This window comes from Malurus melanocephalus, unplaced genomic scaffold, assembly GCF_030028575.1.
Source record: "Malurus melanocephalus ecotype Western Australia unplaced genomic scaffold, MMel_1.1 scaffold_1526, whole genome shotgun sequence".
NCBI lineage: Eukaryota > Metazoa > Chordata > Aves > Passeriformes > Maluridae > Malurus > Malurus melanocephalus.
In genome coordinates this window covers 1,279-15,970 of record NW_026624758.1, presented here as the reverse complement: position 1 = coordinate 15,970, position 14,692 = coordinate 1,279, and the positions used below count along the sequence as shown (strand labels likewise).

Sequence of the window (14,692 nt, the reverse complement as noted above, 5' to 3'; positions counted from 1 at the left end):
GGGACCACCCTTCTCTTCCTACTCCACCACAACTTCCAAAACCTCCATTTTAATGTCGATGCGTCCCCCAGGATCCAAAGCAATCACAGGCAGGCTGAACAGTATGAYCAAGCCTTTAGTCTGTGCCCTACATTTCTGCATTAAATAATAAATACCTGGCACTCTGCATAGTTTCCAGTGCATCTCACTGCAATCATTAGTGCCCTTTCCAAGGGGGAATGCTCAGGCAGATATTAAATAGCCACATCTTTAGCAGCCTTTGCTAATCGTGCTTGCTCTCAGCCTGAGGTACTTTTTGGCTGGAGGGAAAGGATTAGTTAGGATTTTAAAGCTTCACAAAATGCTAATTCATATTACAAAGGTGTCCACAGAAACTCTGTTCTAAAAGGTGCTTAAATCCTATTGTTKATTAACCCCAAAATAAGGTGTGAGGGGGTGAGCTACAGACCAAGATCAGGTTTGAGGAGGTTTGAGCATCCCTCTGCCCAACAGCTTAAGGGATGACGCTTCCCTTCCCCAAAACCAGTGCAGGGGAAGCAGCTGGAGCAGTCAGCCCCAGTGCTGGCACTTACCAGCCGGTCAGCCCCAGGTTCCAGCTTCACTTCAGCTCTAACAGGACGGGATGAATCTTCTACTGCAGGATCAGGGGGTGATGCTTCACCAAGAACTATCAGCCCCTGCAAGAGAGGGAAGGGAACAGGAATGAACTGCAGATCCTTCGGCCTCCACAGGGAATCTGCACACCCAGCATCCCCCCAAACCCCGATGATGCTGCACAGCAGCCCTCAAATTCCCACCACAGCTTCCAGAGCCGCTGCCAAACCCAACCCCTCTGCTGCTKCCTGGGTTTTCCTGACATCTCAGCTGAACTCGGAGCGGGAAGGACAGTGGCTGCAGCCAGATCACATGCCTCCAGCCCATTAACAGGAGACATTTAGCTCCCTGTCGGGCCCATTTTCCCACCCTTCCCCTCCTCCCCACGGGCAGCTCCAGGGACACACATGCCAGCCAAGCCAAGCCAAGCCAAGCCAAGCCAAGCCAAGCCAAAGGCAGAGTTCTGCTGGAGCACAGAGCAGGAAGCGACCGCTTTCATCGTACAAAGTGGAACTCGCCACTGCGGCCAAGCAAACAATTTTGAGCAGGTGCCAAAAATCTACAGTCAAACTTGTTACTCTGAGCAGACTTCTCCCCCCGTGAAGTGATATCTACAAAAATTCAATAAGGGAAGAAAGACATTGCTGTAAATGTAGTGGGACAAAGCACAGGGGCTGAGCACTGTTTTATCAGGTTTAACATATGCTGTCCTGTTTCTGTTTTACTCTAAGTGAAGCTTAATCTAAAGGCAGGACTGCTTTGCTCTCAGAATAACATAAAGTGAAATAAAATCATTGTAATTATGTATATTCTGAGCTATATTATAACAAAGCAGGGCAAAATGTGCAAGAGATTGGGGTGTTGGTGGAACCTACAGTCCACGACAAGGACAAGCCCCAGGAGCTGCATTTGTTCAAACAAGGTACCGTGAAGAGGCTGCTCAGAGCAACAACAGGCAGATCAGTCACCTGRAAACAATTCTGGAGTGGGAAACCTGCACAATAATCTGGAGAGAGGACAGAGCTCCAAGGTTTCCTTTGAAGCCCACCGAGTCAAACCCCATGGGACTGGAGCCATGGGACACACTGAAGTCACCTGAAGCTCCATGGCAGGAATTTGGAAGCAAATCCCTTCCAACCCAAACCAGCCTGGCATTCTGGGATTTTTCAGTGCCTGAGAACAGGGTATTTTATAACCAGCTCTGAGCACACACTCCCTGATATGGTGTTTTCCTCCCCATCTCACCAGGATCTGACTGAGCTGATCCAAATGTGCCGAGAGCACAATTCCTGCTGAGACACTCAGGCAGCAGTTTACCCTCAAAACATTGAGTTATTTTTGACTGCCTGGTCCTTCCCTCGCTTTGATCTGACACAGCAATGTGTCTTTCTTGAAGGGTACACCAGGATGTAAACTCTAACATATACAGGTAATTAACCTAAAAAAGRATGAAATAGAATTTCTTTGAACTTTAGAACTTGTAGAACTCTGAATTCCTGCAGCAGCTACATTTTAACCTCCTTATGGCCAAATAAGCTGGAGTTATGTTGATAGAAAAAACAAGGTGTTTCCAAATTCTTTAACTGTTTTCCTTGCACAATTTGAAGCCAAATCCACTCCAGCAAGCTCGTGTGTTACCGAACCACAGAGTTGTTTCTCTCATCTCCTATTTTTGTTCCAAGCCCTTTTAAGAATCTCATTCTAGTTTTTCATTGGTGCAAACAGGATCTGTTTTACAACCATCCCAGAGCTCAATGACACCAAGATAAGGACAGCTGAGTACAAGAACAATCTCCAGCAAATCCTRTCAGAGATGGGGTATGTGATATTTGTTGTTCTGGCTTTTTCTTCTTCAGGCCAAACAGCCACTACCCAAAACACCCAAGATCTGAACTCCCCTGCATCCTAAGCAACAAGTTTTATCTTAAATTCATGTGTTATCACAGTTGAGTTTTGGTTTGAACAAATCAAAGAGAATGATCCTGTTGGTCAGAACCTCTTTGATTAAAACACGTGGGATGTTTGTAACCATTACCAGGCCATTTCAGGGACCTGTCAAGTTGTCATCATCACCTGGTGAAAGTTCTGAACCTTCCACATCATTATTTGAGTTTTCTCCTTCCATTACTTAACTTGTAGCATATAAATGTTCAGCTATTTTGTATTTTGTACTTAAAACCACGTTGCACCATCAGTTGTAAGGCAGAAAGAAGATGATTATTCCTGAAGAATCTTTCCTTTGCCCACTTCCCAGAAGCCTTCTGCCCTAATCTCAGTAATGGATTTTGCTCACAAGCCGTGCTCTTCCACCTACTCATTTAGAGCCCTCGTTCACTTAATTAAGCCTGTTTTTCTGCACAGCTGCATCAAAGTCCAGTCTTCTACCCCTTGGAAGCCTCTCCCCCACCCCCAGAGCAGCACACATCTTGGGAAAGGCGTTTGCCAGCCTGAATTCCTGAGGATCTCTCAGTTGATGCAATACCATCAGCCTTCTTGCCACAAACTCCAGACATTCCTCCCCCCAAGGGCTGACATTTAGATGTGCATGCCAGAACAAGTCTCCATAACAATCCYTTCCTCATCCCTTCTTTGCTCTCCCCCATTCTCCCACCATCTGAGAGCAACTCTAAAAAAAAATAATTCCTTCCACAGAGAAAGGTCAGCACCAAGAAATGATCTTTTTTTTATGAAACAGACTCAATTTTAAGCCTGTGACGGATGATAACATCTGAACTAACTTCCTCCACAGGCCACTCCCTTCCCCACTAAGTCTCAGTTATTCTTATCCCCATCTTCAGCTGCTCCCAAAAAAAGAAAAGAGAAGGTTTTAAAAAAATATCAAATAAAAAGAGAAAAGCTTGGACAACAGGGAACAGCACCATACATACAACAGCACCAAAGACTGACTTTAAAGCAAGGTATTGCTGCCTTCACCTTATCATATTGAACCAGGGACAGGAATTACACTCAGCCCATGCCAAATTGCATTACAATTAGTCACAGCTTTGCAATCTGCTCCKGGAGAGAGCAGGGGGGAAATAAAGCAGACTTTTTTTTTTCCATGAGGAGGCAAAGCAGAAGCTCAGCTACCCAAAGGCTTTGTGCTGCTCACCTTGTTGGCTCTGATCTGTTTGTAAATGTCCGTTTGTTGCCGGATTCGGTATTCCAGGTCTGAGACGTGAGCTTGGAGCCAGTTCCAGCGGCTGACGATGGCAGCACGGTCTGCTGCCCACCTCCACTCTGCCCTCCTCCTCCTGCAGAAACACATGGGGGAATGGGGGTTATTTTGAGTGAGATTTTAATTACACAGGCCACAAAAATCCCAAGGAGAATTGACAGGCGGATCAAAAGTTTCATTGTGGATGGCAGGATTGATACCCTAAAAAAAAACCCCAAAAACCAAACCAAACCAAAAAACACCCCAAAAACAAAACAAAACAAAACAAAACAAAAATTAACAAAAAACCCCAAAAAACAAAACAAAAACAAAACAAAAAAAACCAGAAAAAGGCCCCCCAAAAAAACCAAAACACCACAAAAATCCAAACCAAACTTTACCCATATGCTATATATTATACACAAATAAAAACTAATTATTAATTATTTCAATTATTATAAACCCACAAAKTTTCTTTAATTAACTTTACATACAACCCCCTAAACAGAATCCGTATCTCAGTCAATGTCTCACCACTGCTACTAAAAACCATGGAATTACAGATGTGCTGCAAGGGCCACATCTCTGCAGAGCAATATTCCAACATCTTCTGGTACTCAGTGACTGAAGTCATTAAAAAAGCATCTGTCATCGGTCCCTAAATCCACCTGAACAGCAGCTCGGACCATGAGGCCACAATCAAAGATGAGGGACAAATTTTACAACCAACACTGCCGGGGTGGAAGAGTAAAAAAMCACTGCTTGGACAGGACCAACTGCTGCTCCCCTGCAATGAGGTGCTGCAGAGGACAGCAGGCAGCAAAAACCTCATTTCTGCAAATAAAGAAGCCAGGAAATAACATCARCTGTCATCAAAACACCCTCAATCCCTACTGCTGCACTCCAGGGCAGGAAGAACACAAAGATGGTAAGAAATGGATAAATCCATGGCTCCACTCTCCACATTAAAAGCCACAATACCATGAAAATGTACCCTAAGCATTCTGATTCCGGATAAATATYAAGGATTCTGATTCTGGATAAATATTAAGGCTGTTCAGAAAGGAAGAAAACCTCGACATGATGTGGAAACAAAGCATCAGCAGAAAGTGCTGACAAATCCAGTGTTGCTGCACAAAGCCTTTACCACATCTGGATGCTCAGCAATTAAGAAATTAATCACAAAATAATTCCCTTTGCCCACCTCCCCCCCCTCTTTCTGCATAGCAATTTTGAACCAGCCAGAGCACACGGGGCAGGGGATGTCCAGATGTTTCCTCCAAAATCAAACCAGAAAGTCTTCTGCTCAGATTAACCCATTTCAGAGATGAAACCAGCCACTACAGCAGAGGCAGCACGTGGTAAATGAGGTTTTGTACTGACGCAGCCCCAGCTGCAGAGATGGGAAGGAGCAGAAATCATCAAGTTCTTCGAAAAATCTGCATCTCCTGGGCCTCTGTCCTGATTTAGGCATAACTGCTACTAAATTAAATAAATACACAGAAGTCCCAGGGTTATTACAAGTTTCAAACAGACTGACAGAAATACCCTGAAATGGAGGAGTTGCTTCAAAATGCAAGTGAAATCCATGGATTTAGAACAAGACACACTATCCATATTCCTGCTGGACCTTTGGCTGCATGGGAGATGTCCCTGCAGAGCCCATGGAAGGTACCCACAGCCTTCTCCAAGACCTTTTCCTAAAAACCTTCAGAAGTTCAAGTCCTTCTCTCTGGAATATCTCCCTATGTAAACCCAGATTTCAGCAGTTTTCTCTTTGGGGATCTACAGAGCCCTGGGAGTTGTTTTTAGAAGTAAGGTTTTAGAATCAAATGTTGTTAAGAGCACGTCCAAAGTGCCAATTTGCTGGTTTGCCTATCCCAGCATTACAAAGCACCTCTGGCTGCTGGAACACTGGCCTGAGCTGTTAGATACAGCTCATTGTTTTGCTCAGATTACACACAAATTGAGATTAAGTATGAAAAAAAATTGTTTTAAATCCATTTAGTTTCTTAAGTGACATGGCAGCGCAAGCAGCAGCAGACCTGCTCCTCACCTTAAAATCAGGACACATCCTACCCCAGAAAAACCCACTGGATTYGAACCAAAAATAACCCAAGAAAGCGAAACACAGTAATGTACACTTCATCCTYTGACACCCTGCGGCAGCAGTGGAGGAGGGGAGGAACAGAATGATGGCTCAGCCACACTTTCCAAAACAGCACCGAGCGTAGTGTGTCTCTATATTTAGAACTGAGCCTTTCCCAGTTTGGTCCCACCCTTCCCTGCGAGGTGCTGGCAGCAACATCATRGGATGGATGTTCCCTTCCTGGGGATCAGCTCTGGGATAAGCACCTATGGATATTCCTCAGCTTTAATATCAACATGTTTGGTGAAAATTATAATTTTCTTGTTCAGCATTGCGCAACACAGCGAGTGTGACATCCTGCAGTGATCACTGGGGATCTGAAACCTCCCCTCCTTTCTTTCTAAACCAGAAGAAACTCTGAGTTTCTTCTACAGAGAAACTCTACTCTCCAGAAGATGGAGAGGGACTTTTTACAAAGGCACAGAGGAACAGGACAAGGGGGAATGGCTGCAAAATGACAGAGGGAAGGGTCTGATGGGATATTGGGAAGAAATTCCTCCCTGTGAGGGTGGTGAGACCCTGGCACAGGGATCACTAGTGACACCTTCCATGATCCCAAGCCCCATCCAACCTGGCCTTGGACACTTTCAGAGATCCAGGAGCAACCACAGCTTCTCTGGGAAGGATTTCTTCCCAATATCCCATCTCAATCTCAGTTTCAAGTCCCTCAGTCAGCCCATCCACCCACCAGCCCACGCTGCTTTCTGCTGAGTCCGTGCAGCCGAATTCCAACCAGGCAGACAGAGCCAGCCCCAACAAACWGAGGGAATTAGAGATTAGCAGATTTATTTTTCACCAGGAGACTGCCCTACTAAAGGGCCAGCTGCAAAGTGAGCAGAGCAGACCCACCAGCTGCTGCTAAACTATCCTGGTAATGACACAGAGCAGAATAAAAAAAGGGAGACAGAACTGATTTCAGATTGGAAAGTTACAGGTTGAAGGGGAACTACATTATCAGAAGCACTTCTAGGAGTCAGCAGAATGAATGAGAAACAGCCACCAGGGTCTGGAAGGAGATTTTTTTCTGCCACTCCAAGTAATTGAGCAAACCTAAACCATCTTGATGTTAAATGAGGAATAACCAGTCATGCTGGAAGAAACAGTCAATGCCAGAAGAGAGAGAAACACAACACAGAAACAATGAGGAACTGCAGGCAGCCAAGCAGGCTGAGAGCTGGAACAGCCATGGGAGGGACTCACTGGGAAGCAGAGAATGCCTTTGGCACAGCTCTCGGTGGCTCYGAGAGCCTCGGACACTCAGATTAATGCCACAACACGAGGCAAGAAGCTCCAGCTTTCCAGGCACTTTCCATATGGTTCCCCCTCCTCCATTCTGCACTGGTGTATTCCCAGGGCTTTTCTGTCCCCTGGAATGCAATCACCTTCCAACGCAGAGGCCACACCGTATTTACTCTGCTTTTTTCCTACGCAGCTTTGGATGGAAAAAAAATCACTGAAAAGTGGTTCAAAGCTCAGGGTTTTGAGACCTTCCCTCCAAAGACACACAGCTCAGCCTCCCTCACCTTCCAGAGGCAAACTGGGAAGGTGGTACCTCCTTCCACGGAGCGTTAGGACAGAGCCCAGGAGGTACAGGATGAACYTTTCTTCAATAAGATAAGCAGGATGTGCCCACTGAATGAGGTGCAGCACTGGGAAATCTGGAGATGCCCACCAGCTGACCACAGCCAGGGGTGGCACTGGGTGAGCCTGAAGGTCCTTTCCCACCCAAGCCATCCCAGGATTCTGTGACTCTATGACAGACACAAATGTCATTTTTTAAATTGCTCTTGTAATCTTTAACTGTACCTCACTAAAGAAAGAGATTGGAAACAATTCAGCTGCTATTTTTCACTTTGCTCCTACCCCCGTATATTCTTCACATTCATTCTTCAGCTCACCAAGCTTTTAACCTTGTTTTATTATTATTATTATTTTATTATTATTATTTTTTGGATCAAAGCATGCAAAACCAGATCAGTGTGTGGTGTAAGAGTTAAAGCCCTGCCAAACCTACTCTCATGATGACTCTGAGGGAGGAAGAGAAAACCCCACAAGGCTAGAGAACAATCTCATTAGCTGATCGTAACATTTCTGCCTGCAAAGAAGCCAAAGTGAACAATTTGTTCAGCTGAACACCCGCCCCCACCCCTGGACACAACCATCAGCTTTGAAGGGCTCTTCTATTCCCAGCATGTGCTCAGCACTCTGCTAAATCTCCTTCCAACCTCCCCTCGGCTCCTTCATTCCCTTATTCACACAAACCCAGRACCTCCACAGGCTGGGACTAAAGACTTCTTTCCACTGAAAAACCCCCACTGCTCAGGGAAAACTTGGGAGCACAAATCCTAAAGCCAAGACAGAGGCCAGTGGTGGCCATTGGCCAGTAGCCCAGGGACCAGCATGATCTGCATTCCAACACAGCTCATGCCAGCTGCCCTCCTTTTGGTGAGGGGGAAYCATCCAAACCACCCCCCAAGCAACCAGCACCCAGATCAGGCTGTGAAAGGCTTGGTTTGGAATCTTTAGTTGATTTATATGAAAGAAAAAAAAATTAAAATAAAAGGGAAAAGAAGAGAAATAAAATTGTCCCAGGGCAGCTGTTAAAAGATGCCTGAATTCCTGCACAGGAATCACGGTGTAACCAGAAATCACAGCCTGTGGCAAGTCAGCAGAATCCAAATTTCTACTACAGTAGTTGCAGAAACAGTGTCCAGCCCACGGCCCAGCAAAGAGCTGCGTGTCCCAACAGCCCCTCATCCCGAGGGAATGCTCCAAACTGGAATTCATTCCACGTATTCTCCCAAATCTCCTTTCTCACTGTTGCAGCCAAAGCTTTGCCCCAGGCCGCTCTCTCCTGGCAGTTTCTCTCCCTGAAATATCCCCAAATCCCTTCTTGGTGGAAGGTAAACGCAGTCTAAGGATCCAAGGAAACCCTTGGATGAGTACAAAACTCAATTCTCAAACAGAACTACAGATGGGGAAACAAAAGAGGGAAATGAAAAATACCAAAGTRAAACAACTGCCAAGGTGGGGGGACAGGGAACAGCTCCGAAAAACCCCATAAATACCAAAGCACCTTGAGCCCATCCTCCTACTCACACACTGCACTATGACTCACAATTTTACTACTTCAGAAGCTATATAATGAAAATACACTGGAATCCACTCTTTSAGAAAGTCTTCCCCTGAGGAAAAAGTCAGAGGATTATTTATGATGTTGATCATCATCATCATCATCTCCATACCTCAGGGTCAGGCTTATCTTCAAAAAAGTTAAATGTCTGGCATGCAAGTGCCTTCACAAAGAGTCCTCAGAAAAGAAAGCAAAACCAAGCCACTCTACTAAATTACCCTTCTTCCTTTAACTCCCCTCAAAACCACATTGGATCCGGCTCTGAGCAACCTGGGGTAGTGGGTGATCTTTGAGATCACTTTCAACCCAAACMATTTCATGATTCTATGTTTCCCTTAAACGTAATGTTTGAAAAATAGAATATGCCACTTAGAGGAATCCCAGCAAGTGGGCAGGGAACAAACCAGCAAATTCTGTGGAGGCACASAGACACATGGAGCAAACAAGCTGCACTCAGTTTCTCACCAGTAAACTAAAAATCCCCATTTTATTTACCTCCTGTTTTTAGCTCAGAGCAACACTGCTGGCTGTGAATCACCACCCCAGCACCTGCAGTGATGGTGATATCAACCCTCCCTCTCTGTGCCACACTTGGAGGTCTGGCTGTGCTGCAGGAATGGAGTTAAGCTCCAGAGCACTGTCCAAAGTTGGATTAGATGGCTTTAGAGGTGTTTTCCAGCTGAAATTATCCCATTATTCTGTGCAGGTGAAACTCCACAGCCCCAGGTGCCACATGAGGTTGGTGACACAGCATCTCACCCCGATCAGCCCCGAGCCTGTGGGGTCTGGAGTTAAGGCCCAGAGCACTGTCCAAGGTTGGATTAGATGGCTTTACAGGTGTTTTCCAGCCGAAATGATCCCATTATTCTGTGCAGGTGAAACTCCACAGCCCCAGGTTGCCACATGAGGTTGGTGACACAGCATCTCACCCCGATCAGCCCCGAGCCTGCAGGGTCTGGATGTGGCTGTGGAGCTCCAGTCTGACTCACTGGGATGCTGAGTCACTGCCCTGCCTTGTGCTGGCCTTTCTCAGCCCCATCCAAATCCCAAAGGGAACTCTGCAACCCCGAGACGAGCACGAAGCAGCTCCCACCAAAGCCTGGAAATGGGAGAACAATGTCTCACAAGTATTTTTCGTGCTATTTCAAATCCAAGTGCCCCAGATCGTTACACTGTGACATTTATGCACTGCCCCAAGCATTTATTCAGCTGACTGTCTGAAAAACAGCCATTCCCAGCTCTAGCTTGCTCTTGAGTCCTTAGCAGAGACAATTGTTCTGTGACAATAGCAGAAAATTCGGATTTTATTCTTTCAGCTATGCCAATGAAAGTATTTAGGGTCATGTCTGAATCCTGTTTTGCACTCATGGACAAGGTGTGGGGAGAGAAGGGGAAGGTGGGGAGCAAAGTGTGGGACAGGAGGTGGGACCAGAGGAGTATGGTGACCACAAGCTGCCTGTTACACCAAAAAAAAACCAACTCTCCAGAGGCACAGCAGAGCAGTCAGTTGAAAAATACCATGTTTTAAGAGAATTTATTGGACTCATTTTTCAATACAGCTCTCCACACGCTCATGGGCACTRAGACAGACAGAGTGGAATGGAAATTCTGCTCTTTGGTTTTTTTCTCCTCTTCACATTAAAGATGGGATCTCACCAAGAGAATTCTGGCAAATTCAAGAATTGAGGAGCAGCGACTTCTGTTCACTAGGAGGATACAGTAAGTGATGACAGAGGTTTGATATCTTCACTAACACACCATGAGCACAATCAGCAATAATCACAAGCCATTTTCTTGAATATTGCAACTCCATCCTAAAGCTCTGCTTGCTGCCAAAGCAAAGCACCAGAAGAGCAAACCAGCCACTTCTCAGCTCCTGGTCTCCCTTCAGCATCGTGAGATCACCTCACACTTGGCAGCACAGGAYGATGTGACTTTCTGGATTGCTGGAAAACAAGCTTCTCTGAAAATAATACAGCTAAAACATCAAAGAAGAGAAGGAWGGGGGTGTTCAGTGTTCTAAGTTCTTCAAACAAAACTGAGTGCACAACAGAGAGGAGACAATTACGGCATGGAGTAAACTGTTTGAAAAGTTATTACACTTGTTCCAGGCAAAGCCCTTTGTATGTGTGCAAATAGAGGAGTTTGGTGTCCAAGTGGGGGAGCGCTCGCTGCAGCCCATTAGTGCCACAGTCCCTGGGGAAACAAGAATAGAGACTATGCAAATCAGGATCCATTGTTAAAAGGGAAAATTTATTTCACATTCCTGAGCAGCAGTGTTCCTGGAGCATAACAATTGGAGAGGCCCTTCTGCTGAGTACGGCACATTTTTATGCTCCACAGTAAATCAATATTCCATAATACAGAAACTACGTGAAATTATTGCCAGGGTGAGGATGGCAGCTCCAAGCTTTGGTGAGCAGCACTAACACAACACCGTGTCAGAATGGGGCTTATGTGGGACATGTTTCCATTGTTCAGAAGAGTTACTGAAGGCAGAATTTATGGAATCATTCTCCAGGATGTTTAAATCTTCCAGCTCAAAGCATAAGGAGAATGGCACCAACAAAGATTTTTCCTGATTGTGCTGCCCTCAACTTGATCTAAACAAGTGCCACTGCATTTGTCTCAGTGTCCCAAACCTTTCCCACTTGGGCAGCACCACCAAAACAATCTCACAACGAGATATTGAAGAAAAAAGTGGAACTAATGTTGAAGGAAAGAATTCTTTGGAAGAGGGGAATTAACTATTCCTTCAGTATTTACCAAACTTCCCAACAACAGAGCTCACTACACACTTAAGTGGGGTGCAGAAACTTGTTTTCAACTCAGCCATTTCTGATCAACATCACTCCAGAATGGAAATGAGCAGGGCAACAAATAAAACCTGCTCTCATTTTCCTCTTGGTTTATCTCACAGGAGATACAGAGCCTTCCACTTCGCCCCCACCCACTGCACCCAGTAAGCACCGACAGAGAGGAGGGAGCAGCACTGGACACTCCCATCTTTCCAGGGATGAAAAAGCAGCTTCAGCCTCTTTACTTCTCATTATGCAGCCGTTAAGACCTGAGGTCAAAGGGTGTTTTGTCATGGCTTATGGGGAGCGGGGAGAGCTTTTGTTTAACTCCACAGGTTCTGCAGCTCAAGATCAAAATGAAACTTCAGGATAAGTGATTACACAGAAACAGGCTCAGCTCGAGGCCTGGGAAATTTCTGCACTGCTGGGATGACCTCACCCTCCTTATCTGCTCTTTCATGTCCTGGGAGGAAGAGGACGGAGCTTTGCAAACACGTCTCCAAATGCAGAATTCCAACACGAAGTTTGTGTTCCTGAACGCAGCTCTGAGATCACAAAATTACGCTCTGCTCTGTACCTGGAACACAGAAGCTCTAAACCTTCTTCATAAATGTCTCCTAAAAAGGTGGCCTTTTTTTTTTTTCCCAGTTTTCCTCACAGCTCATTAGAGCAAGGAGGATTTTAAGCTCACATAAAGGTGGCAGTTGAAAAGTCCAGTGAGTTTTTGACTCCCCATCCCTGGAAATGACCGAGGCCTGGGGCTTGGAGCAACCTGGTCTAGTGGAAAATGTCTCTGCCCATGGCAGGGGGGTGGGACTGGAGGAGCTTTAAGGTTCCTTCTAACCCAAACCATTCTACAATTCTAAAAAATATGTTTGTTTGGACCATGTAGTGACATCAGGACAAACCAGGCAGAAGCCAAGGAAGATTTCCAGCAGAAGCAGAAGTTCTCAGCAGTGCCAAACACGGCTCAGATGGGCTGGGCTTGGAGTAAGGGAGAACTAACACTGGATTTTAGGGAACACTGAAGCAGCAGAGGCAGCACTGATGCAGAATGGCATCAATGGTATGAATTCACCCAGAAGGTGCAGTCCCAAGGCTCTCTGCCTTCCAGAGGAGCAGCAATCTGCTTCCCAGCCTTCAGGAGAACACAGGGAGCAAGCTGCATGTTTGCAATCCCAGCTCAGGTCTGCTCACTCAGGGGCTTGCCCTCATTTCCAAGCCTTCCTTCCCAGTCACTTCAGAGTTGTAGGAAAAATGAAAATTTCCTTTTCTTTTTTGGCTTGAAGCACGGGGAGGTCATCCCTGTTCAAAGTAACAGGAACAGCAGGTCTTTTAGGGGAAGAACACCCACTGGATGCAGATTTTCTCTCTGTGGTGCCGTGCTTGGCTCCTTTACAGCCCCTCTTAACACAAGTCCCTACCCAGGCCTCTCCCAGTGCAGTTCTGAGCAAAGATCACCTCTTTAGTCTAAACCAGAGCGAGGATAAAGCTACACATCAATATTAAATCTGAAGGTCATTTAGACAAGGGAAGGGGCAGCCGTGCTATTTCTGGCATCGATCCAAGGAAAGTTTCCTCTCTCAACCCAAAGAGCTCTTCCAGTTAACACAGAAATAACACACTTCTGGCCTCCAAGCCCTTTATCTAAGAAATGGGAGAAAATAATCCTGGCTGAAGGACTGTTATATAGTACAGGAGGGTGGAAAAAGTCCAGAGAGAAATGGAAAGGGAGAGAGACAACAACAGGAGACTGATGTGAGTCACGCTACGCTCGGTTTTGCCTGGAGCCAGAGAAACACGGAAAAGGGGTCATGGAGCATCGGGATGGCAGGGAGAAGGGCAGCTGCTTCCAGGGATTTAGCTGCACCAGAGGCAGCAGATCAGAAGGTAGAAATGATGGAATTTGCAATTGTGTTCCACAGCAAAGGCGCAGAAAGGTTTCACGGCATTGGATCAAATCTGAGATCTGTGTGGATACAGGGAAGCTGCTGGTTTGGGGTAGGTAAACTGGGGGCACAAGAGAAAAAAGCTCTGGGCAGAGATGTCCTGGGAGTGGCTCMGGATGGGCAAAATAAGGCTGTGAMAATCCAGTTGTATTTCCATGAGAAGAAAGGCACAATCTGCATTGTTCAGCCACACGAAACCCCTTTTATCAGTGACACTCTGGCACACAAARGACTGAAGAAACACTGGATTCAAACATCAAATGGGAGACACAAAAGAGCATCTCTGCTTTCCAAGAAAGGGCTGAGCTCTGACCAGGTCGAAGAATCTTCCAGAAGAGCAACTCTGGCCACTAATGAGTGCCACTAATGAAGGCAGGGAGCTTCCCATCTCATCTGCATTCAACCACTGACACATCATGCCACTTCCCTCCACTCCTCATTGCAGCTTTGGCACCAACGGATGTCACTCAACACCCCTGAATTTCTTTGGCATTCCTGGCTCCTTTATCAAGTTTTCCATCATTTAATGAATCTGCAAATCCCTGTGCATGGTCCTAAAGAGCACAGTTTAAGAGCTACTATTCCAGCTTGTGCTATCTTCCAAACGTCTTTGTGAAACCATTTTAAACCAAATTTAAAGCGATTTCTGGACAGGAGAAAGGATTATTTCACCCACCACATGACAGAGGTGGAGGTGAACAATAAACTCTGGATGATCTGCAAGGAAATGATGGAGACAAAATGCTCTACTTGGCAACTCATCTGAGGGGTGCAAGCGTGTCTTATGGGTATCATTTAATGAATCTGCAAATCCCTCTGCATGGTCCCAAAGAGCACAGTTTAAGAGCCATTATTCCAGCTTGTGCTATCTTCCAAACGTGTTTGTGAAACCATTTTAAACCAAATTTAAAG

At 45.8% G+C, this 14,692-nt stretch overlaps 1 protein-coding gene across 1 annotated transcript in view; it reads right to left on the bottom strand.

The window, feature by feature from the left end:
- The window catches only part of LOC130587101 (KAT8 regulatory NSL complex subunit 1-like), a gene marked incomplete at its 3' end in the record, with an annotated part of 16,973 nt that extends 13,111 nt beyond the window's left edge, over window positions 1-3,862 (bottom strand). Inside the window, exons 1-2 of the mRNA XM_057388056.1 lie at window positions 3,707-3,862; window positions 573-677 (exon numbers count right to left, since the gene is read on the bottom strand). Of these exons, the coding sequence (XP_057244039.1) occupies window positions 573-677; window positions 3,707-3,862 (261 nt within the window). The remainder of the gene's footprint in view (window positions 1-572; window positions 678-3,706) is intronic.
- Window positions 3,863-14,692: the final 10,830 nt, after the last annotated feature.